At 38.6% G+C, this 26,675-nt stretch overlaps 1 protein-coding gene across 1 annotated transcript in view; it reads right to left on the bottom strand.

Moving 5' to 3' along the window:
- Nucleotides 1-26,675, bottom strand: part of PIEZO2 (piezo type mechanosensitive ion channel component 2) — a 290,144-nt gene that overhangs the window by 145,679 nt on the left and 117,790 nt on the right. Inside the window, exon 4 of the mRNA XM_041477660.1 lies at nt 8,944-8,986. Within this exon, the coding sequence (XP_041333594.1) occupies nt 8,944-8,986 (43 nt within the window). The remainder of the gene's footprint in view (nt 1-8,943; nt 8,987-26,675) is intronic.

The raw sequence follows: 26,675 nt of genomic DNA, 5'->3' as shown, positions 1-26,675 counted from the left end.
GCTGAAGAGCCAAAAAAAAAAAATTTCAGGGAATGTATCTTCATATCTGCAAAAGAATAAACCAATGTAGCAAGGAAAAAGAAAAAAATATTTTTTGTTTCTTACTAAACAACATTACATACTGAAATATACATATCTTTGGTATCTTCAGTAGAGTGTATCTAATACCAAACACCTCCTCACATGCAGTGTTAAATTTTAACTTCTGTTTTGGTCCAAACTATTCCAGCAGAGAGCAATTTTAAGACTGGAAGGATGGGTTAAATCCATATTAATCCCTCTTTTGTCCTGCCCTATCAAATTATTCCTTTTCCCAAAAGCTATCCACAGTGTTGGAAGCATTGGAAAGTGGTTTTATAAAAGTATTTGGCTTGGCTTCTAAACACACCTTTGCTCTACTGTCAGGGAAACACTATGGTGTATGTTAGAAAACTTCAGCCATACTGATTAAAAAAAAAAAAAGGAGAAAATGAAACCTTCTTATTCATAAAGCATCTTGCAGTTAATAACACTGCTGTGCTTCTCATCTTCTCATCTACACACAGCTGAATTTTAGATTCATCACAGGCATGTCACACAATTAAGAGATTCATTTGCCTCCAGGATGTTTGCACACCAGCTCTCTCTGTGGGTGCACAGGAGGCTGAACAGGAAGGAGGATTGTCCTGCTTCCCTCAAGTGAGTGGCTTCTTGAACTTCAGCCTGTATGGGCAGAGGATTAAAACCAGTCTTCACACAAGTGTGCTTTATTTGTAAAACAATATGATTTTCCTCTGGACTACCCAGTGTGATGTGCACCTTGGATTTTTAATACTTGAATTCTCTCAAAGAGAATTTAGAATTCTCTAAATTGTACAAAATTGACTATATTCCCTAAAAAATAGTTTTTTTATTTATACCACTAACAATGATTTTTTGCCTTGGTTCCATAACATTCTCTCTTGTGAGACATATCTTTGAAATCTACTGAGTTGCTTATATAACTAAGGACTGTGTGTTCAGACATTTAGAAAATTCACATTGCTGCTTTCTACGTTGTTTAAAAATAAGATGTCAAAGTAGCTGCAATCAAACCAGAGAAACTTTCTTGGCATATTACAGTGATGCACACTAGAGAATAGCCATGAATACTATAATTATTTTAGGTAGAGATTGTTTATGTTACCATCAAGACAGCCATTTCAACATAAAAATGGGGGGTTAAAACCCAAAAAATCTCTTCAATCTGCTCAAAACAAATGAAGTTACTTTAGTGAATGTTAACACATTTTGTGATAGTTTTATCACTTTTTCTTAAGGACAGCTTTGAGAAAATCCCACAAGTAAGGAAGCAATTACTGGTCTAAGTGTTTTTAGCCCTGTGGTAATCATCTAAAAAGCTTCTATTTAAAAATAGTCTCCCTTGGTGAATTTTTTTTTTTTTTACAGTCTCACAGGTATGCTACACAAAGGCTACAAAACCATCACTAGCAATATATTAAAATATTCTGCATCATAGTTACTAGCTTCCTAGTAGTGTTTATTATGCAAAGGCTAGGGTAGTATATCACAAAACTTATGAAAATGACATCTGTCAAAAAACAGCTTTTCTTCTAGCTTAAGTTTAAAAAGTATGAGGGGGGGAGGAGAGGAGAGGAGAGGAGAGGAGAGGAGAGATTTGAATTGGAAGGGAGCTACAATGATCATCTCGTCTTACTGCTCAACCACCAAAATTTAAATGTTATTAAGGGCATTGTCCAAATGACTCTGGCAGGCTGACAGTCACTGCAAACATGGGGCATCAACTCCTCTCTAGGAAGCCTGTTCCAGAGTTTGACCAGCCTCTCGGTAAAGAAATGCTCCCTAATGTCCAGTCCAAATCTCCCTTGACAGATGCAGCTTTGAACTATTCCCAGAATTTCTTCATGGGCTACTACAGCATGGCCAACACACAGTATTGTTTGCAGCAGGGAATCAGAGGGAGCACACTGAACTGACTATGCACAGCAACACTGGAACGAAGGTCAACATTGGAATAAAATCCAAGGTAAGTTAGACTGATTTAAAACAAGGTCTAAATTGTTTCTATTTCACTATTTAATATGGGCTGAAAGATTTCATTTGACACAGTGTTGGTGAAAAAAAGCTCCTTTAGTTTTCTTCGTATCTTCTCAAATATTTTTTTTTCTTTGCAAATACAATTCAATTTTTATTTTGGCTTTCTCTGTAACTCAGACTTTTATTTCAAAGTCTTGCTTTTTGTCAGAGCAGCGAAGAAAACTCAATTTAAGATAGAACCTCAGGCATGCAGAATACATCAAATAAAACTGAAAACACATTTCTTCCCCATTTCCTACACTATAAACAAGACAAATACTTCAGCACACACATGCATAAATTCCACAGTCCTGGCCACCACGAAGTTACAAAAAGAGAGAAGCTTTGAGAATTGAATTAAATTAAAGCAACCTCAGTCCCCCTGTCTTCCCAGGACTCAGCACCCTGTGCTGCCCTTTGCCTGGACACAAGTGGACAAATGTGGGAAGCCCCATCATCTGCTGTTCATCACACCCCGAGAAAAGAAGTGCAGTGTTATGGCTGGAAGGACATGAGTAAGCCTTTCTGATGTAGTTCTCTGCCTCCAGATCCCTACCTACTACTTAGGTTTGGTAGCCTGGGGCTGAGGCTTAGGTAGCCAGTACCATGTTTGGCCTAGATGAGAAAGGTGTGGAGGGCTCAGAGTTGGTGCAGCACCTCTTGTTGCGCCTTCTGCATGGCACCAGTGTTGCTGGAGCTATAGGCTTTAGGGATCTCTGAACCTCAATCCTAAAAACCCTAAAAGCAGTTTGGGGTTGAGGATGAGACCCTCATGTTTGAGCAGGCAGAGAAATGGTAGAGATACCACCCAGAAGACAACACTTGTGTTACAAGCAATAAACTGGTCTTTTATTCACATTCTCCCAAGGGAATGTGTGGAACTGGTTCTGTCTTTAGGCTCCTTATGTTACATTTATCTGCCATATTATTCAAATAGCACATGTAACCATAGAATATTCAAAACTGAAGAATAAATTCACATTCATTAACTCCTACAAAAGTGTGATGGGTGTCATATATTAAGAACAGAAAGTATAAGCCATCAATTAATCTAATTTCTCTGATTTGAAGCACATCAAGAATGGTATGGTGTGGAAGAGAACCCTGCCAAAGTAAGGCACTGGGCACTGAAAAATTAGGCACTTGCTTACGTGCCTTGAAGGACAGGAAACCAAAACAACTTTACGGACTAACATAGCTTTGTTTTCCAAAATGGTGAAAGATGTGCCTGACAGGGCTTTCCCATGTCCCTTTGATTGCACCACTGCACCCATTTTCCCTTGTCTTCTCAAATTATTCAATATTTGTGAAACGCATTCAAACTGCACTCTTTTCTTTAAAACAACCTCTCAAGGATGAGACCATACAGCCTCATGCAGCCCCTGGCTGAGGCAATGCTCTCAAAATGAAGTAAATGGGAGCCTTGCCCAAGAAAGGACTGTAGGATTCAGCTGTATGTGAAGAAAGGCTTGAAATAATGGAGCATGATATCAGGATAAGACTTTATATTTCAAGCATATAATTTATTCTTTACACTAAATCACCAAAGAGCATGGGGAGAAGAGGGGGACGTCACTTTGGAAAACCATATGGTATTTTGATTTCCAAGCCAGAACTGTGCATACTGAATGTTTATAGAATCTAGTGATATTCTCTCCTTTCTGTTTATTCCTGTCACCCAGAGAAACTCTGGCCAAGCACCAATCAAATATCCAAGCAAGCATGGGGAAAGAGAGAAAACAGCTCACCAGTAGGTTCATAATTAGCAACCTAAACCTGGAAGGAGGCGCTTGGGAAGTGCCTCTGATGCATCTGGATTCCAGCGCTCACCACATGTCACGAGTGGTTTCGGAAATTGAGTTCTCAGTCTCTGCAAGGGGTAGCGAAGACATACACAGTATTTTTGGCTAGACTGAGCAGGGGCATATGCGGAGCAGCTGCAAAAGCAGACATCCGTCTGCTCTCAGAGATCAGCGTAGGAACAAAAATGCTTCCCTCAGCGATGACAGCTAAGTTGCTCCTGGCGTCACACGCGTTAGCTGTGTCTCCCTACCTGTGGCAAACAGGGCTGCTGCATTTACTCTGCTTCAAATATAAACAATGCAAAGTGTCCTCCTGATCACCCTGTGCTAAGGAGAGTAGTCAGAGGAGTTACTGAGGTACATAGAAGATCTGAAATCTTTCTTAATAGGAGACAATCTTCATATCCAAACTCTAGCCTTGATATAGAAACCCCCAAGTCTTTTTCTTTTTCCTTGGGAGTCTTATTCCCTTCCCCACTCTTATCTGCTTACCCTTTCCTTTCAGTGTGAGAGCTAGCAATCTCCAACTACCCTTTCATTTTTCAGAAACAGTAAAAGGCTTACAAAAAGCATAACAAGTTCTCAACTCAATACACAGTATTTTATGAACAGGAGCAGCTTTCATTGCCGATCACCCTCAGCATTACTTTAGAGAGAGTCTGGGATGCTGTTGGTGCACTTTCTACAAAGATGTTGTCCTAAGTATGGTGCAGAGTTATATATATATATATATATAAAAAACTTCTAATTAATAGTTTTTGCATACCATGAAAATAACAACAATTTTAGAATAAGATTAAAGCTATCAAGCTATCAACCAAACAAAACTCGTGTCTTTGATACAGAAAAGTATTTCATTTTTATAAAGATAATTTCATTTTACTATGAAATTGGTGCTCAAAAGTTCCTTTCTCTATCCTTGAAACAACTATTTACTATGAAAAACATACTTGTTGAAGGTTGCCAAAAGTGTAGTAACCACACATCTGTTATTCTTCAAATATATATTTTCTAAAACATTTGATATTTACTTCACATGTAATAACAGTTATTAAATCTTTCTTAAGTCTGCTTTGTGGAACCATAATGTAAAGCACTACACGCATAGGAGAAGCATCATGGGAACAAATGCAAAAAGGGAGTAGAAGTGTTGTTAGTAGCTGAGTAACTTACTAGCCACATTAAAAACTACAACCCAGAGAAGCATAGTAAGAGCAGTACTGGAAGTCTGGAAACCCTGCAGGATGATGAGTTTTAAGAGGTCCAACATCATTCATTTAAAGATTTAAAATTCTTAGATAATTTATAGATCGAAAACATTTAAAAAGAGAAGACATTCCTGTAATCACTACTGAATCTACTAGACAAGGACATAAACTTCATCTGGTAGCTCAAATTAGAGAAATTAAGGTTGAAAAAAGGCTTCTTTGGGTTTAAATTTTTCACTGTGTGGCAACATTTCCCCAGGAGCATTTCCCCAGGGCTGGTGGTGGTGGCTCTTTGCAGGCTCTGCACTGCAAGCCTCACCCCAGCCATGAGCTGGAAAGACACTACTGGATGCATTACAGGAGAAGACCAGCTCTCTGACTGATCTTCTTTCTTTTTGAATTTTAACAGGCTTTGTGCATTAAGCTCTCTTTAATTGCCAGAGTAGCCAGGAAACAAGCACAGTCATGGTTAATTGTTCATAACCATTCCACTTGAGAATGCAAGTGAGACTCCCAGCAACAGGACACAAGGAAACGACCTCACGCTTGTGCCAGGGGAAGTTCAAGTTGGACATCAGGAAGCATTTCTTCACAGAAAGGGTGGTTAAGCATTGGAACAGCTGCCCAGGGAAGCAGTGGAGTCACCATGCCTGGAAGTGTTCACCAAACAGTTGGATGTGGCACTGAATGCTATGACTTAGTTGACAAGGTGGTGTTTGCTTAGAGGATGGACACTATGATCTAGGAGGTCTTTTCCAGCCTTATTGATTCCATGATCCTATGATTTTCACTGGGTCCTGAATATGATTGAAAAAATCTTAAGCCATTGAGATGAACAATGCTTTCTAAACCAAGTTTTTAGTCATGTTTGGAACAAAGTACAAGAGAACTGACTGCTTTGCGGACATTTTTATGCATATGTGGGTGCCATGATAATATGCATCAATAATGAACAACAATACCCACATTAACAGTTGCAAAAAATTAATCCGATTTATCTGTAAGTCTACTTGCTCTGGCTTACTGAAGATTTTTTTAGAAACCATTAAGGTGACAGCTTGCATCACATGAAAGTATCACATGCTCAGCCTTTTAAACCATGTTTCTTATAGGACAGCACAATGCAATAAAATATTTTTCCTAAATCTCAAAATTGCAATTGAAATGTGTTTCCTGCAGTCAGGAACTGCAGTCTAGATCATGCAGGACAAAGGTGGTGACTAACATAGTATGTTACAATTAGCTTATTTGTAATCTCTCAAAAGACAATCAATGACATAAAGACCTTCATTTATATCTAGCAAACATATACTCCTTTTGATTGAAAAGCTCTTAACTCCAGTCATTTCCTGGATATAAAGCTACCTTACTCGAGCTGCAGCATTTTTAATTTCCCTTGCATTGAAAAGCAGCATCCTCAGCTCACAGGTAATGCTTACATAAAAGCCTTGCAGTCAGATCTCTTGGTGCCACATTGGTTTTCAGGATATGAAGACAACAGTAATGTAAACACTCTACTACTGCAGAATAAACACCATGTAGCCACAAAGCAGTGATGACATCACCTGTAAATTATATGGGATTAATTTTCTGCAATGTAAACTGACTGTCTATGTCTCCTGTTCCTCAATGCACTCTAAAACAGTTTGTTGAGAACAATTAATATCTTCCGGTTTTAAAGCAAAGATAATTCCTCCTTAGGGCATTACTTCATGTTTCACCTTTTGTGTATCTAAAAATCTTGCTTCCGCCTTCCTGAATGAGAATGTCCTTGCTCAAACAACACATTTAAATGATATTGATATTTCAAAGCTGACTCAGGTGTGCCTAAGTCAAAAGCTTGCAGAGAATAAAATTTTAAATAGCCAGACATGCTTCTGCTGCTTCTTTCCCTAGAGTTTATATAAATAACACAAGAACAGCTGTATTGGATCAGAGCTAACATAGATGTAGCCCACTAACCTGTCTCTATTTGTGGCCAAAAAGGGATTCCTACTGAAGAGAATAAGATTAGGGAAAGGATGTAGTGATACATCCCCAGAATAAGCTCTCCACTTTAAGAGATCTGCAGACCTGAGATTTCTACTTCTGTGACTGCAAGTTAAGTGTGATTCCAGCATCCAGGTACTACATATAGGAATGTGTTTGCTTTGGAAACTATCCTTTAAGATACAAAAAGTACTGATCTTAAGCAATGACATATGATATTAAGAAAATATTGCTATAAAGGATTTAACACTGAACTTCATGTATATGTTTCTCATTAACCTTTTACTCAACCAATTTGAGAAGTTGTGGATGCCCCACATCTTGTGTTATAGGCCAGGCTGTATGGGGCTCTGAACAACCCATGGCAGGGGGGTAGAAAGTGGATGACTTTTAAGGTACCTTCTAACCCAAGCCATTCTATGATTCTATGAGATATTCCTGGCATAAAAAATACTGTGTTAAAAATACAGGTAGGATAATGGATATTACTATTTTTAAAACCCTAAATCTTAATTGTTGCTTCTGTATGAAAGGCTTTGTCTCCTTTTTTTTTTTTTTTCTCCTTGCCGGTTCTCTGAAAAAGCTGATAAGAGAACACATTTGATTCTATGACTATGGCAAACAAAGTACATTCAAATCTTCACCTCATTTGTGCTGACTAATATGCTGCTTCAAATAAAGCTACCCCAGAGTGACAATCAACCTCTCAAGGTGCAGAAGTGCCATTCAAAAGCCTTTGCTTTTCAAACTAGAGTGGCAATAATGGCATCTGCACAGAAATTACTTCTACATATTTGCCTCCTCTCAGGAAGGCTTCTCAGCTGCAATTTAGTCCATCAATAATTCTCCATCTTTCGTGGTATATATCTTGCATATACAAAGCTAGCATGGATCCTTCTTCTTGGTTTGAAACATCTCAGAAGCTGGAAATTGCCACCACAGAACTTCTAATGAACTCAGTTAAAAATACGCTGATCCTTATCCTCTTTTTTTTTTTTTTTTTTTTTTTTTTTTTTTTTTTTTTTTTTTTTTTTAATGGAGAGAAGCAGCACCAACAGATGCTAATTCACAATTTGGTTGATGAAAGGTTTATTGTAGTGCCCTGTGGTATCACGCTGAATGAAAGGCTCATCAGGAACCAAAGTGGATGTAACTTGGGAAAAAAACCCCAGCCTGTTAAAAAAACAAATTTTGAGGACATCAAACTCAGCAACGGAGTGTTTAATTTTTAACAATATCCAGAACTTCAAGTGGAGAGAAGATTCTTCTGCTTACCATTTGTACAAGAATAAAGATGACATTGAGCATTTGAATCCTTCTTTACTGGACTTGGCCTTGTTTAGTTTACAAGACAGACGTGTTTCTGGTATGATGACATTGTGGCTAAGTTTGTCTGCAAGAAGTTCTTGCACTTGGGGAATGCTGCATATTGAATTTTCCTCTGGTGCTGAATAGGTCTCTGCCAGCTTTGCTCCTCTTTCAACTTCATTTACTTTTGTCAACTCATATGTCAGAGATTAGAAGTTGCATGGAAAAAATATGAGTGAGAGCAATATTTTCATTCATAAGTAAGATTTGTGACCAAAAGGTGTGTCCCTTTTTTTAATACCAGCATGCTGTATAGTCACCAGCAAACAACATGATGAGCCAAGTTCATATAATGAATAAATTGCTTCAGATTGACTTGGGAAAGAGGACACAAACAGAAAAGCTGAACACATATGTTCATGACACTGCATGACTACTACTCTAAATTTGAGGTCATTGATACACTCAATCAACTAAAATAAATAACTGTGCAAATTTGCCTGTGCAGCTTTTCTTCCCTACCTTTTTTCACTAAGTAAGGAAATAAATGTATGGCTTACCTTTCAAAACCAATCTGCCGTAATGTTTTCTCCCATGTTGAACCTGCACAAAGAGGAGAGAAAACAAACACCCTCAGTAGAAAGAACCTTTTTTGTATGAACACTCTTTTCTTTTCCTTGTGCAGCTGGGATCTGTATATTAACGAGATTTTTCCACCCCTAGAGAAGTACCTGTAAATAACACGTGTTTTCCCCAGAGTGGAGAGCTGTTGAGAGAGGCTACCACCGGGTGACACAACAGTGAGAGGGGTATCAGCCTACAGAACTTTACACTGCAGAGCAGCTACAGTTCACTGCAGTTCCAAGGGTGGTCTCCTCTGCTGGGGCAATGTGATCTGGAAGCGCTGAGCTGGCATCTCACATCACACACTCTTCACATTTCAGCTTTTCACTTTACTGTAGTGTTCGCCTGATTCTTGCTGAAAGCTTTACAGCTCCTTCTGAAATCCAGCCCTTTTATTTTTAAACAAAAACATGAACATGTATTCCTTCTTTATTGTTTAACCCATACAACATTCATACAACAGCTGCAAAGGACTCTTTCTCAAAATTGTCAAGGACTCAACCCCACAAATGACTCAAATGTGCAGACTAATCCAAAGAATTGCCCTCAGTATTTCTGATGCACTTAATACAAATTTTACTTAGATTTTCTCCAAAATAACTCCCACACACACTTTGTGCACTAGGCGTTCAGTTTTTGGGTCTTGGTAGTTCATTAGCTTTTTGCCAGTCTTCTTTTTTTGAACTATAACAAGGTCATTATAAGCACAGGCTACTAAGAGCACAAATATCTCAAGTCATGCAGGTCTGCTCGGCAAATATGTAGGAGGACATGAAGCTGCAACATAGTTTGTTCTCCGTCCTTTTGTGCTGCTGTGGGAAATGCAAAAGGACTGCATGCCATGTAAGCAACTACAGTTCTTTTTCAATGATTCATCTCAATCATTCACTGAATTCCCAAAATCAGAGAAGTGACAATAATTCCTGTTGCTGATGCATTCCATCACCTAAAGGAAAATATGAATTAGGAACAAAAAGATTCCCTGTGAGTGACATTAAGCAGCACTTCTAATTGCCCCCATTCCATGCAAAGCAGGCAGGGATTTCAGGCCTATATCCAGCAAAACACAATGCAGAAATAGACTTCAAAAGCAAGGTGGAGAAAGCTCTACCTTCACTATATGGGAAAAAAAAAGTTAAATTCTCTTCTGGAATAACTGAGCAATGTTGATTAGCAATGAGTAGCAAGAGCTTCTACTGTGGCACCTGTATTTGCCTGAGGTGGGGCAAGACTTCTCCCTGCACAACTACATAAGGCAATACACTCATCACACTGAGTTTTTCTTATGAAAAGAAGTCCTCTAAAGACACCTCTAAAGCAGGACAAGAAATACTCTCACACATTTATTTCAAACAAATGTGAAAAACAAAAATAATGTCTAGCACAATGAACCATAAATGACTGAGATAAATAAAGACCCACTCCATTAATGTATGCCCAAACCCATTATCTTCTGCTCATCTCAGGAGTGTAACTGGTTTCACACAACATCTATGAATCAAGCCATTGTTAAAAAGATGACTGTGCCACTCCACAGGAGGCAGGGCAGACACAAGCAATTCTCCATATATTATGTAATCCTGCTGGCTCTGGAAGAGTAGCCAATGGTTTTTGAACTCTGAAGATTTGAAGAGTGTTGAAAAAAAGAAATCTCAACAGGACTTCCTAAAGCAAAGACCAGTACTGGCATCTTTAGTCTGAGTTTCTGTGCCTTCCACTGTTATGTATAATTGTGTATGAATTATTCACCCCATGACTGGCTACACTTCATTTGTAATATATAGATAGAGTCCTCCTGGAGAGAGAGGGTGGGGAGAGAAAGAGAGAGAAAGCAAAAAAGCTATAGAGGAAAGGGAATTGGGTCCCATTGGTTTGAAATAACCTTTTGGCTGCAGCTGGCCACCAGAATACTCTTGGAAATGCATCTGACTCCTCCGAAGCAAAGCCTGCCAAGAACACAACTAACATTTCATATTAAAAAAACAAATCTTTTTTATGGAGTCTTATTTTAAAATGTTTATGATCTAAACATTGGGTTTTAAGATTTGCCAATTCCATTCACAATAGAATCAACTTCTACACCACACTAAGAGCCAAAAGTAAATACCCTGAGGTAACAGAAGCACTAAAAAGAATAGTGCTATTAAAAGTCTAGAAAACCCACTATTTGATTGAAACCTTACCCGTTGCTTCCAAAACATAAAACAGGGTTTAAGTCACATGATTCACATTAAAATAAAAAAAGGAGTTAATCACGAATTAAAGACTTGATCCTGCTCCCAAGGAAATCAATAGGAATTTGGTTATTCACTTCAGTCTTTCTCCCTGCTGGGACTGGGGAAAATATTCACCCCTTGACTTTCAGAATCAATCAACTACTGCACTTGAATTACTAAGTTAAGGTGGTTTCCCTTTGTTTTCTTTTTTTTTTTTTTTAATACCACAACAAAAACACTATAACTGTTTATAAGAATGCCTTAATCTGATACCCATCTAATTAAGTCTTCTTTCAAATATTGTCTCCAGAGTGCTTGACCATCCTCATTTAATCCAAAAATTCTGTTTCACATTAACAGCTCTAGCTTCAATATTCTTCAAAGAGATGAAGCATAATGCACTTCTAGAATTTCTGCTCAAATTTAATAGGAGAAATAGTAACACACATACCATGTTCACATATGCACTCAATGAAATCCTAGCATACGAATGAGAGTATAAAAATATGAGATTTAATAAGATAAAATCCAGAACATCTTCCTTAAGTCAAAAGTTGCCTTCTTTGACAGGTAAGCTTTCATTTACAAGGCAGTTGCCATATGTAGTTTGGCTTGGTTACAACTCTCTGCTTACTATGAACTTACTAAGGATGAGAGGACTCACACACCACTGCCAGGTTGTTCGCCTTCACAAAACACGAAGGTGTCTTGCTGCTGAAGTGCACTGGTGGGCATAGGGAAAACACACAATGACATATTCACGGGATCACAGAATCATGGAACACCAGTCAGAAAGGGCGTCAAGGTCCAACATCTGGTCCAGCCTTGGACAAAAGTACAGGCTAGGCAAGATGCCCCAGCACCCTATCCAGCTGGGTGTTAAAAGTGACCAATATTGGGGAAGAATACTGAGTAAGTGATTTCCATCTTTTTATGGAGGTTGCACAACTATTCATCTTGAGCCGTATCATGCCCCATCTGCCACTGCTGCAGTGATCTGTAGCTGTTGAGGGAGAAGTCTGGAATGCATTGTAATTGTTATTCATGCCTCCTTTGCCATTCCCATGCATATGTGCATGAAGGTCCCTGTGGATCCTGTGGTCCCCATGACTATGTGCAGGGATTACCAGCAGCTTGCTGCTTTCTCATTTCTCTAGAGTTAGTGGCTTCTTGAAGAACTGCATGCCTGTGCTAGACTCTGCTCTTGAGGCTTTCTAACAGTAAGAATAATAATTCTTGCATTCTTTTCTCCTTGTAATCTGACATAAGGACCAGGGACGAAAAACAGGGCTTAACTGAACCAAAAGACAATGTTTGACATTTTTCCGTAAGCACTGAGTGAGCCTGTCAAAATCCAAGTATACAATCAGAATTATTACGAAGATCTCCAAGACTGGAATAGGAAAAAATATCTGTTGATTCCATCAATCTGAAGTTAAAAATCTTTCTGAAACCCAGACTCTCTGAAGGAATGAACATGGTACCGTAAGACCTACCCCATCATACTTAGCTCATGAGTAACACGCAGGTGTGACATACATAAACCTGTTATGATACTTCAGAAGCAGGCAGATATTCTTGCAATAGTAACTTCAGTGTTCTTTATCCTAATATTTTGAAGGAAAAGAATTTTGGAAGAACAGCTGAATTTGTAATGATTAAAATATTCCTATCAGTTTCGAAACTTTGATCTTAAGCCTCTGACACTTACCATTCTCCAAACCATGAAAGAAAAAAAAAAAAAAAAAAGGGAAAAAACCCTTCCACATATTCAAGAGATACAAAACACTCCAGAAATGGGAAGAAACACTTTGCTAAACCTTTCCATTGCAGGTGCCACTTGTCTCAGCTCTACTTCTCAAACAACAGAGAATAGAGCAGAAGTTTGCAGAGTCCAGCCCTGCTAGACTAGCTGGGGTACCTGAGTTTCTTGAATGCACACCTTACAGCTCTCAAAGAATTGAATGAACACATTGGCTTGTCCTGCTACAGCTTCTTTTCCAGCAGATGCACATAGACTATATAAACCACTTGAGGGTCTGCAGTCTATTTTCAATGGATTGGGAAACATTGTTCTGCTGTGTATTCTCCATTATCACCTCAGTACTTACTAACAGGTAAGTAACAAGTGTTACCATTACTAATGAGCTAAAATGTTCACACCTGATAAAAACTGCCATATTTGGAACACATTTGTTTCAACAGCTTCATATATTTTTACAGTTGCTTGTTCTTCGTAGCAAGTTTCTATCTTCTTCCAAACAAAAACTAAAACACCTAAGTTTTTTTCCAGAAATCCAACTTTTTTGTTGTTTAATGAATATAAAACCACATGTTTTATGAAACCATGTAGTAGTTTTAACTAGAGAAATATGATGGCATAGGGAAGAACTTTTTCTTATTTGCTGCGCAGTACCAAAGAGATGTTGTTAATATTTACTTACTCTTGGCTATCCAATAGTTAGTGACATGCAACGTGACTCTTTCAGAAATAATAATTACTCTCATGTGAAGGACATCAGACAATGTTACCTTGGCATTTAGCATCCATCTATCTATTTTGAGAAATAAAGCTCTCTTCCACTTCCTCTTCCCTTGATTCAAATTACTTAGCATGCACCCTGCACTCATCACTTTGTAATTTTATCTCAGTCTATCATCTGGGATAATGACAACATTTTATTTTAGCATGAGATCTCCTAGTATGGTGTATTACTACTCTGCTGTATTCATGCTGATATTTTAATCCAGAACTGGAGAGTATTTCTAGGGCAAATTTTTTACCATGCTTTGGTTTGCACAACAGAGCAATCTTTGAGTGCACAAACTGGATTCCTTTCACATGAAACTAAAGCAGAGCCCAAGGACCCAACTGCTGTGTTTCAGCCACCGGAACTTTTTCTGTCTGCATGACCAGAGCAGAGCTAATCCACACTCAAAACACATCAAAACATGGCAGATAAGGACTCTGCACCAAATGCTTCACCCCTATCACACTGTGCGGCTTGCTGAGACAGATGCAGCTCACTCCACCACTCCCTGTGCCTGTCCAGGAGTGTTCCCAGAAAAGCTTCCCAGTTATAGTCACCCTGAGGGATGAAGGGGCAGGTCAGGGTGCACACCCTTAAGATTGTTTTCTGGGCTGTATCACATCCATTGCCGTGAGCAGGAGACTTTTTATTGCTCTGATGTACAAACAGAGCTCAGCACTGTCACGCTCCCTATAAAACCCCAGGGAGCCAAATGTGTAAGGAAAGACAGCAGATTACTTAATTTTTAAAGCAATTCCTCAAGGAGAAGGAGTAAGGGAAAATCGGGCCTGCTACAGTTTGCTGTGCATGCTGAAGAGACTAAAACCACCAGTAAAATAGAAGCTTAGGGCCAGTGGTCCAGGATTCTGTCTAGATGAAGAAAGTGATTGCTGACTACATACCAGGAAAGAGTCATATCAAGAAGAAAGATCAGATGCTGCAAGTCTTTACTTGCCTTCCACTCATACCAGCTTTCAACAGATTTTTTTTACTGAATAAAGAGTGCAAATTTGATCCCTTCACAATAATGTCATGGGAAAGATTTACTGTGTACTTTCTCCTCTGAGTAAAATAATAAATTACTACCATGAGATACAAGAGTTGCTTTCCAATAAAAAGAAATCTTGACTCATTCCATGTTAACTGGAAAAATAATCATAATCAAAAATGCTAATTCTCCTCTGAGGAGATGTTATGAGTGGGAACTTTTACTAGTAAAATGAGCAGAGGAGGAATATAGAGCAAAGTGCAATAGTACTGGCACTACATTTGCGTGTGTGCACACATATGCACATTGCTTTAAGATGAGCATTCAGAAGACAATGGCTATGGTAAAATGATCAGCAGCTGTACGTGAACAGTCACCTCTTCCAGCCTGTGGCTTCCCTGGGAGCTCTGGGGCTCCAGATATGTGTCAGAAGAGCTCTCACAGAGAAGTGGGGACCTTAAAAGCAGCTGCTTCACAGGCCTAATCTATATTCCTTTTTTTATTCTCAGTATCTTGATTAGCACTTAGAACTGGGGGCTGAGGGAGCATTGCTTTTTTAAATTAACCATGTAACTTAAGATAGACAACAGCACGTGAAACACCCCCTAGTGCACCTGGGATATAATTGATCCAGCATCTTGCTGGAGGCAGGGGCAGGTCCCAGCTCACTTTGCTTGATGGTAAAACCTATGTCTCTGAACCTGATGCAAAGTCTATAGAAACAGCTGGAAAGACTTGCATTGAGTTAATGGGGTTTGGTAGTTTGCTAAAATAAATAGCAATGCGGAACAAAAAAAAAAAAAAAAAAAAAAAAAACCACACACACACAAAAAAAAAAAAAAAGAACCACAAAAAAACCCAGTCTCTATACATGAAGATGACCTGATAATTAAACAGCAAGTTGACAGATGTGTGGAAAAAAAATCCCAAAAATAATGACCTGGAGAAAGAAAATGTGGGAAATTATTTTCTGCATTTTTTCTCCCATGAAAGATTTGTTTAAAATGATACACAAGGTAACAAAACAAATTTAAGTTAGCTGAATTGCTTCACATATTTTTTTAGCCAGCTTTTTCACAAGGATGACAGGTTTCCTAATTTTTGTAAAAATCATGACTTCTTTTATCAGCTTAGATATATCAGAAACACTTACAGGCAATCTTACCCTGCAACACACAGAGGCTTAAAACCACTCTTATTTTAACCTCATTTAATTTCAAATTTATTTTCTCAATGAGGCAGCAAAACAGCAAAACCCAAAGCACTGGAATATCCTTGGGGAATGTATTCCAGTTGAAACCCTAGACAGCTAGCTAATGGAAAGGGCTTTTTTGCTTTTGTTTAATATTTTATTTATCTATTTGTTTGCTGTAATGGTTGGTTAGTGGGTTTTAACCCAAATTTCCAAAGATACTTCAGATTTGAATTCGTTCTGCTATCTTTTATTTTTCCTTTTGAAATAGAACCACCCCCCCTTTCCCCATCACTGTAGACCACTTCAAAAATGGATGAGGAAAAGGAAATAATGTGCAGAGCAGAACATTGCAGGTTAGCAGCACAGAATCCCACTAAGGGAATAAAGGGTAACAAGTCAGATGGTTCTTAGATATCTCTTATTCTTCTCTACAGCAGAAAACAGTGTCAGGGCTCTGGGGAGCAGCCTCAAAGGAAGGCCACTTTTCCTGCTGCTGCCATGGGGGATTGCCAACCTTAAGCCAGAGAGTCACAGAGTTTAAGAGGATCAAAGTTCGCTCCAGACCTTCTGAACAGGACAAATAATAATTTAATGACTCCTTTTTCAAATATGGTAGACTGGCTTTGCTTTAATTTTCAAAGTAAAAGAAAACTTGCATTAAGTTTTATTTTTCATAAGCCTGAGAAAAGGTTTTTCTCCATTTTTACTGGTAGAAAAATTCTCTCGTCTCCTATCCCAAGCAACATTGCTCTGTCTGCTAAAGAGTATCTCAGAGGCAAAGACTTAACTTCAGAGTGTAAGTGACAGGCATCCTTCCAACCCCTAGAGCTACCCTCTGCTTACTTTTATTGTAACATAATACACTGTTATGAATAATAACATCAACCTCGTTTCCTGCAGTGTTGAATGTGTGTGGCATACCAGCACAAAGGATTTGCTTTTCATTTCCTCATTTTCTCTTTTTGTCTCATCTGAAGGAGGGGAAGTGGGCACACGATTCTTCATGGATCTTTCAGCTTAGAAAGAAATTTCACATGGAAAGCGGACAATAAGCAAGAAGTCTGCAGTAGCACATTCATATACAAAAAATTACAGATGTCATAAATAAGAATAGGAAACTAGGAAATCTTGCACAGAAACAGGAGGGACATTATGACAACAAACCCCAGCATTCCAGCGGTGGCATCTTTGACTCCACTAACATACTGCACACCAGGTAAACCATGCTTTTTCTCTGAAACTGCTTTCTGGTTTAACTTACTATATTTTTTATTTTCCCCTGAAGTTACTAAAGAACCATTTCATTCACATTATTGCCCTCAGAGATTAAGGAAATTTTTGCACAGTACAATGAAGACAGCAATTTGTTGTTGTTAGGCATAAGGTCCTGCCCACATTCTCAGTTTTCAAAAAACAAAACAAAATAAAACCTACACAATTTTTTTTTTCAGTGACTAAAATGACACAAGCGCTGTGTGAAGGATGATATCCAGAATAAACTTCAGAAAACAGGCTTGAGATATGCACAAACTTAGCACACCACCTTCCACAGAAGCAGAAAGCAGCACTTTCAAACCCTCCTTCTGTCTGCATTCCATTAAGAGAAGGCAACAGTGACTGTATCTGGCAGCAAGACATTCAGGGCATGGTAGCTGGCTCACTCTCAGAGATCCCTTCAGAGAAGAAATCTGGATGCAGAAGGATGTGCTCCTCTGGGCAGTAGTGTGAAGCAGGCACACAGACTCAAACAACCAGGACAGGACAGCAATAGAAACAGAAGGTATTTTTCCTCCCTAGAAAATATGAAGGTGCTTTTATCTAGTTCAGTTGAAAAGTATAAACATGTAAGCACTGAACAAAGGGTTTCTTTTGGTTTAATTTTCTCTCTTTGCAAAGCTTACAGTTCTGTGATTTCACTCAAATTTTCATGAAGATCTAGTCTGTGAGATCAGAAAGAGCAAAGCCCTTCTGCTCTCCAGCTCCCATTCCTCTCATTCAAGACAGAGCTGCCTGTGTAGCTACAAGGGCATTCATAGAAAGTAAAACTGACAAAAGAACCCGGGAAATCAGAAGGCAATGAGGTGCTAGTCACAGGCTCAGCCCAATTCTTTGCTTCTAGACATCGGTGTTTTAAAAACATTGCTGCCACTGGAGAGGAGTCCATACAGACAAGGGGATGGTAAGGAGGAGTTTGGGCAGCTCAGACTGGTGAGACACTTCAACAGCAGAGAGACCCCCCACCCACCCCTCTCCTTTCCAACTCAAGCACACAGCTTTCAGCACCCCCCAAGCCAGGAGAGACACGAGTCATGCACTTTGCAACCTGCAATCTGCTCCCCAGCATATCCTGCTCCTGGAACATCTGCTGGATTTCAGTACCACTGGCTGGGGACAACAGCCACAAGTGAGTATTACTGATCTGTGCTTTGATCATGACCTGTGGAATAGGTGAAGCCTCTGTTAGAAGTACCCTGCCAGGTTTCATAGGGATCCAGCTCTATGTGATTGCTTTTAGTTTCATCAGACTGCAGGATCACATTCAGTGTACTAGGAGATCATTTCCCAGTACTTAATTAGTATGCCACAAATAGCATGAGCACTATCAACAAATTAAAGAAATCCCTAGGTTGCCTAATAATTTCCATTTTTAAAAGCACTCCGTGCTTTTTTTTTTTTTCTGTGTGCTTTAAACAGTTTACAAATCGTTTGCTCTTTCTACAGTTACAGGCTTAATTGGGAGTATTAAGAGTAATTTCTCCCCATTTAGTTTGCTTGCTAAGTCTTAGCCAAAAAAAATCAATAAAAGCACTGAAACCTTTACCATTCTCACATGCTATTAGATGATAAGAGTATTCTCACACTTACTTCAAGTGTGGTTATTTTGTCTTCACTGGAATGTGTTTAATTTGAGTGCTTCATTGGGGTATTAAGAGAGTCATACCTTTCGAGTGAATACCAAAGAGAATGATGAGCAGTAACAATTTTCTACTCAGCAGGGATTTTCATTCTACAGAAATCATGAGCTGTTGAGACGTGTGACTCTCAAATGCATTCTTAAATCATGTGTTTTATTTATTCACGTGCTGCTTCATCAGAAGTGATATTACATCAGGCCTAGTAGAAAAAGGACAAACACTTTATTGTTTGCTTCTTTTCAAAGATGCACGGCCAACAACAGCAACACTTCAAGGCTGCCGCCACTTGGCAAGTTTTTCCAATCCAAGCAGGTCTGAAGAACTGGAAGGTCCTACAGTGGGATTAGTATATCAAGTGATGGAACACAGGTGCAGTGCTAGAGAATAAGCAGTTTATAAAGCACCTCCAAGTGTGTATTAAAAAACTTATTGGAAACATTCTTGTTCTGCTCAAAATAATAAACAACAAAAATGCTACAGTTCAAGAGAACTTGTCTAAAGAATATTGGCGCACTTCCTAAAACTGTCTCACCCCAAACTTTCCTCTGCATCAGTTTTAGAAAACTAATACCCTGAATATACAAATCTGGGTGTTTTGGCAGCATTTCCCAAAAGCATAAAGGCTATTAAAATTTCTTGTCTTTCCCAGCTGAAATGCATTGAGTATTCTTTATGCAGTTGCAAACGTGAGTTATTCACAGCACTGGGGGACAATGAACCTGTTACATTCTGAAATGAAAGCAAAGACACAAAGGAGAGAAAAAATATATTTGATAGGAAAATGGGCTGGACAGTATACAAGAGATTTCTAACAAGGAACAAGTCATACATAAAAACATTGACTTCTGTTGAAAAGAGATGTGAATGTAAATGTTTGCATTAAATCTAAACTTAATTTAGATGTAAATTAATCTAAACTTCAGTCATTCACTGTTTATCTGCAGTGATTTCTTTGAAGACACTTTGCATGAGAAAAAAAATTCACAGTCTAAAACCTTCATACCACCCTATCTAACTACTAATTTGGAAAGGAAATTAAGTGGTGGAAATAATAATAATAATACTAATACTAACTAGTACTATTAATAATAGTAATACTACTACTAATAATAATAAATTCTATGTCAACACTTCGGTGCATTTGTTTTGTACAGCCAGTGGATGTAAAGCAGCAAGATTTCCACAGGAGTCTCAGTAATGTTTCATCCAGCTTTAAGAATTATATTTTCAGGATAGATTTCCTCAAGTTTTTACACTTTTGATGTCATCACCATATCTGCATAGGACAGAAGGGCAAAATGACGCCTAATTGGTTCTACTTACGGGGGAAGAGAGGTCCTGAGAAAAAGGCACTATTAACAAAGCACATGGAGATGCAAAAGGGACTCACTTTAAAAGGATGCTGAAATTGTTGGTGCTCACAGATGTTCACCTTATAACACCTGGTCTCTGAAGTCAGGCTGCAAAGCAAGATGATACTGAAATACAGTCAAGATCTCACACCTCAGGCCATCTCAGAGAAAACCTGAAAAGCTCCAACATTAGGTACATCTATCCATAGCTAGATATGCACCCACTGGCACATCAGTGGATGTTTGGTGATTAAAATTGTATCACCAGGACAAACACTTAGAAAATTCAAAGTAAAGAAGCAAACTAGTTCTGGGACATGTAATCCCTTCAGAAGATTCAGACATCTGTAACCTCACAAGGACCAACTTTCCAAAATCTGCATATGTTTTGGTTTTTTGAGCATCAATTTGATAGTAATGTTATTCATTCTTAACAAAAGAGCAACAAACAAAAATAGGGTCAGTGAATGTCTTGGCAAATATCACAAGTAGCAAAGCCTCCAAGCTAATGGTCAGGCTAGAAGAGTTGTGAGCAAAAGCAAATACTACTTAACAGATTTTGGAGGTCTCTGTGAAGCATTCTCTGATGCTGTCAAATTTTGTTAAATTTTATTTTTACTATCAACTGTGTACAAGAGAAAAGGCACCTCAAACAGGTAGCAAATGTAACTGCCCAACCTAACACAACCAATTTTATCATCCAAACATTTGGGAGTTTTATAAGGGGAAAACCTATTCACTATTGAAAATTTACTCAAATTCACCTTAAATCTTCTAGAATTTGAATGAACCACATGACTAGTAGGTCTTTACAGCTCCTGTTACTTGCCCTTTACAGAAACATAATTACATGTTAGTGGCCACATCTTCAATCCACACAAGAGTGAACTGCACTCCCTCTTTTCCTCCTCCTGTGCTCCTCAGCCCACCCTAATATTTCACCTCTACAGCAATAGGGCAAATTTGGACTCTTCATGATCCTGAACTGAGGAACTAGTCATGTCAAGAGCTCCATAAAGTCAACATTTCTGAGGAAAGCGAGACCAGCCTTTCAGAGGAAAAACACATGAGAATCCCAAGAGTCCACAAGTCCACAAATGTCAAAGGAAATCCCTCACACCATTGAGGCTGCATGTGCAGAGAGACAGAGAAGATATTTATTTTATACAACCCAGTTCTCCACCTCTTTCCAAGAACAAAGATCACCATATCAAAGTCCATGCACTAGGTCCGTCCCACCATGAAGAATTCATTGCAGTTGTGGAAGAAAAAACTGTATTCAAACTGCTCAAGAAATTTAGTTCTCTCTCAAGTTGTAAAAACTGGCCACTCTCTAGTATAAAGGTAAAAAACCCAAACAGAAAAGAAACAAACAAGCCTCTTAAAATTACTTATGAACAACAAAAATAGAAAAGGAGAAGAAGCAACCTTACAGGTTATTAATGTGACTTATTTTCTCGTCGGGCATTAGTTTCACATTTTTTGAGATTTTAAAGCAATTTCTAGCTTTAAATAAATACTGTTTCAGTCAAAATTATGTACAGAATTAAGGATTAGTTCACAAGAGGGATTATAGACTTTGGGTAGATTTTTTCCCATTAGTGCCTCATAAGCAGCAATTGTTGAATTAGTAATACATTTGTCAAACCTAGTAAGCAATTACAGTTAATACATATAAAACAAATTACTTCTCCATTTCAGCATGTGAATAGCAAAAGTTTGGCATGAGGTTCTAATTATCTACTTAATGTGAGTCATGCCAAAAACAGTGGGACAAATTGTGTCTTAACTCCCAATGTGACCCTACTGAATCCAGCTTCTCTGCATCGTGGCACCAGTCCCAAAAGCAGAGTATCCAGCAGGACTTGTCTGGGTGCAGCAGCCAGCTTGCAGAAACCAAAAGTCAAAGGGCAAGGGTGGGAGCTGCCAGTTAAGAACAAATGCAACAAGCCAGCCCAAGTGATTCCTCTGAGGGGGTGAAACCTCGACCAGGAATAACTAATGGCTTCTTTTCTACAGCACAGTCAAGAAATAAATACATACACTATGTCAAAAATAATGGCCCATACTCCATACAGAAAAACCTGGCACGAACAAGTGACTTTGTGTTGATAGGCTTTTGCACATGAACTATGGACCCTGAAAGATGTTAGACAGCCCGACCTTCTACTGGCTCTCTTTTGACAGTGAAGTAGAGACAGGCTGACATTGGAGAGTAGGTTTTTTTAAAAACCCTGTTAAATAATTCAGGGCTTCATCTCTCACACAGCTGCTCTTAGCAGTTTCCATGGAGTGATGTGGGAGCTGTGAGCAAAATTATCTCTCAGCTTTGAGAGCTGCATGTAACTTCCTATTACATTGTATGCTGAAAAGTATGCATTAAACCAATACAAATACCGAATTTCACAGGAGACAATGAAAAATTTAAAGTATAAAAAGGAAAATAAAGAGTTGCTTTTATATGTTGCTGTCTCACATGTCAGAGGGAAGCCAAGAAACAAATTCCACACTTTGATTTATGAAGAAGCTCATCAGAGATCAACCATTGCTCTTAAGATATCTCGCATTTTGTGCATTCCTACACCAAGAATTCAATTCTCCCAATTTTCTTCCAAAATTCAAGGAAAATATCTTTCCTGGGGGATTTGCTGGCATCAGCACTGTCTAAGGGCCAGGAAATGGTGGGATCCAGCTGAGCTGAGGGCTGTGTAAAAACAGAGAAGTACGGTGATTGCCTTGAAAAATGCAATACAGACAGGATACAAAAGCTGGAGGAAATGCTAAAATTCAGTATTTTATGAAGGGCTAGAGGAAAGGAGGCTCTAGGCTACACTGACCTGAGGCACAACACTGAATCATGATGCTCAGTAACGTGCTACTGCAGTTTCTCATTGATGGAAGGAAGTTTCCTCAGATGGAAGGAAGCTTCTCTTTAGGTAGCCCATAAGGGACAGAGATACTGTGCATTTCCTCTTGTATCAGGCCCAACACATTTCTCAAATCTCTTCTCTCATTCTTTCCTCTTTGAAGCTGGCCTAACAGAATAGCTGTGGATGATGGCTGTGTCTTGGATAAAATCCTCCAGGAGCTCAAATCTTGTCTAAAGTGAGAAAATTAACAAGTAATGACTTCTTGATTTACTGAGTACATCTCTCCCCCTCTCCATGCTATTTTCCCCATTAGTACTAGAAGTCACTGAAGGAAAGAAATGTTTTCACTGCTGTTTCCAAACCTTGAAACCTGACATTTAGAATCTTTGTGTACACCTAAAACATTGGAAATGTCCTGAGAGCATTTGGAGTGAGCCACTGGGAGAAGAATTGATTTGCCAAGCAGTGGTATCAGTACTATAAGATTATGAGACTAAACATAATTTTATTTGCTTCATTTTCAAGAGATTCTTTCACTGTCAACAGAAAGGGAGCACAAAAATACTCAGGTCAGATATTTATCTGACAAACAAGCTAGCAATAGCATTTGAATTTCTGAGAGAAGTGATCATGGTGGGAGGCCTCCTGCTGCTCGCAGGAAGCAGGAACGAGGAATCATAGGTAGAAATGCAAGCAAAGGGAGAAAAATAAGGTTTCTCATTACTGCAACAAGCCAAAGGATGAGAGAGGGTGTACACAGCACACATTTGTCACTGGAAGAGGAAATGCACTTCAGAAGAAACCCAAATATAGCATGTGAAGATACATTGGGCTAGTTGAACATAGACACAGTTATTGAATGCCACCTCCATGGAGGTTGCCTTATGTTTGGCACACAAATAAAGCAGTTTAGAAAATTGCATTAAATGACAAGTACTGATAATGGTACAAGATTACACAAAAGGAAGTGATTTTAGATAGAAAAGGAAATGGATCCTGACGTACTCTGTACATCTTCTTACATCTATCACTGCACTCCCTACAGTGAATGAACCTGGACTGGAAAACAATCAAGGTCAAGGCTTGTACCCAATAAAAGCCAAATAAACTGAGAAAGGCCAATTCACTGCCTTTACTGAGGAACTGGAAAGTGACCCTGGTGAAAGAGGAAGCTCCTGTTTAGGAGCAAGCAGAATCTACATCAGAAGCTTATCCACAGCTGAGAACATCTGCAGATAGACACATATTTCAGATAACATTTTATAATGTTTATTCAAGTCATTAAATGTTACATACATAATGATACATGATACATACATAATGATACAATTATGATACATAATTGGTATCCTACTGCTTGATTTTTTAATTTATCACTATATGTCTTTTGGAGTCTTACTTCTTATTAGACTTTTGCACTGGTGAAATACTGTACTTTCTACTAGAAAGCAACCCCCGGAAAAGACAGAGAACCAGGGCATGATAAATTGAAGAGGAAATCTCCAAGAAGGTCCCTGAGATAGCTCTATGAAATCTGCTCCTGCAGGGCCTAATAGAGAGAGACATTAAGGTAAAAAAACAGGTTAGAAAGTAGATCACTGGCTCATCAAATTTGCTTTAGTAAGAAATAAACACTCACATGGAGAAAAGTTTCCTATTAAGGGCTGGCAGGCAAGGTATGCTCAAGGGCGGGTGGTCGGTGAACCACAATATGAAAAAGCTGTCTATGCAAGGAAATTTGAAAATCTTCCTTTTATGCCAGCAACTGCTCAATTTCCCATGCACAAAGGAGTTTTAACTCTCCATGGTCAAGGCACATCAATCTTGAATTGAACATGTTCTTCCATCACCGGGATGTATCTGCACAGCCATGATGACATTTGTGGACAAAATCCAGTCTAACTTCTTATGAGCTGGGATAACAACATAAGACCTGATCCTGCTCCTTGTTTATGTAATTTTTGTAAGATGATATTAGACTTTGGCATTCAAACAGAGTTTAACTATCACTCTGTTAAAAGAAATCTTACAATAATGATTTTAGTAAATTATTTGATGAGATTTCAAACTCATCTTCAGCATTCCACAGAGGCTACAGTGTTTTAGAACTTTCATACAGATACTGTACATATTAACAAAGGCCTGATAGCAAGGAAGTTGAATTGTCACAAACCCCAAGAACCAGAACTACGAATGGGTATATCATGACTTGATACCAATGATTTCACAGAAAAGCAACATTAAATTCCCAAGACAGAGCAACAGCAGAGACAGACCAGTCACAGAGGTCTCCCAAAACAAAGGGTACATGGGCCCACAAAAATTCTTCATACAGAAGGTACTTTCAGTGTGCAACAAATGCAATGAAGTTTAAAAAAGAGGTATCAGGTGGGATGCTGTCACATCAATAAAAACAAATCTCCAGGTGAAACGTAGGTGAACATATGTTCACATATGATATACATGTGAACATATGTAAACATATGTGAACACTGTTCATTTCAAAGCTGAGATTGACTCTACACAAAGAAGCACAAAATTTCCAGTTAGAGAGATCATTCAAAGCCTAGCCAAACACTGGGAAATATCCAGAGATTATGACCTAACTATCCACATCCTGGACTAAGAATTTCAAACCCCCTCCTCAAAAACTACCCACATTGTTATTTATGCTGAAATATTATCTAACTTTTTTTTCCATTTCTGAGTTCCAAAATACACTAATCTTCTTCATAGGAATACATTATTTATTTTGTTTTAACAGCTTCCATATAGAACTTCCAGCTGAGGAAGGAACAATGAGCAAACACGTTAGGATAAAGTATCTAAAGAGCAGAGTGCTCCTGATGGGTTTGATTTACATCTGAATGGATTTAGCATCAGCATTTGGAAATTGCAAAGTCTACATTCCCCTCTCCAAACACAATTTTTTCAGCTCATAAACCTTTTTGAAATTTATAACAGCTTGCTGAGCAGTGTCTTCTGCATCCCATATGCTAGGGGGATGGGTGGTTTTATTAATATTAATAGAAAATTACAGCAGCCAAATTTTGTAATCATTGACCCAAATATAGAGGATACTACCTCAGAATCAAACACAGCCAAAAAAGGTACAACTCCAAGGTGAAAGTAGCTATTTGTACCACAAACAGTAACATAAACAAAAAATCCTCTATAAACATGAGATCACTTTGGCAATGATCCTAACTCAGAAAAGGGAACACGACAGTGAAAGTTTTAAATAAATGCAGTCACTGTGTGACGTGCAGAAGACAGAGAGGGAAGTGGAGCAATTGAGAAATATTTATCCTGTTTTCCATAATCTGGTAGGTTTTTATTTTATTTTAAATATCAATATCCTATTGAAAAATCCTAGGAGAACAAGCACAATGTCATGTAAGCTACACATTTAACCTTTCTATATTCTGAGAGCTAGATCTTACACCTTTTCTCAAGTGAGGACAGAAAGCAAGGTTTTGTGGTTGCTTTTGCTAAATTCTCCTTGCATTAGCACATGGGCAGACACCCAGCTAAGCCTTGCTTCTCACTCCACAGAACAGCCTAACGATGCACCTTCTACCTGCTCGTGTAAAAGAGAACT

Source organism: Pyrgilauda ruficollis, unplaced genomic scaffold (genome assembly GCF_017590135.1).
Source record: "Pyrgilauda ruficollis isolate IOZ18807 unplaced genomic scaffold, ASM1759013v1 scaffold41, whole genome shotgun sequence".
Taxonomy (NCBI): domain Eukaryota; kingdom Metazoa; phylum Chordata; class Aves; order Passeriformes; family Passeridae; genus Pyrgilauda; species Pyrgilauda ruficollis.
The sequence above is the reverse complement of the archived record's forward strand: the minus strand, read 5'-3'. Positions and strand labels throughout refer to the sequence as shown.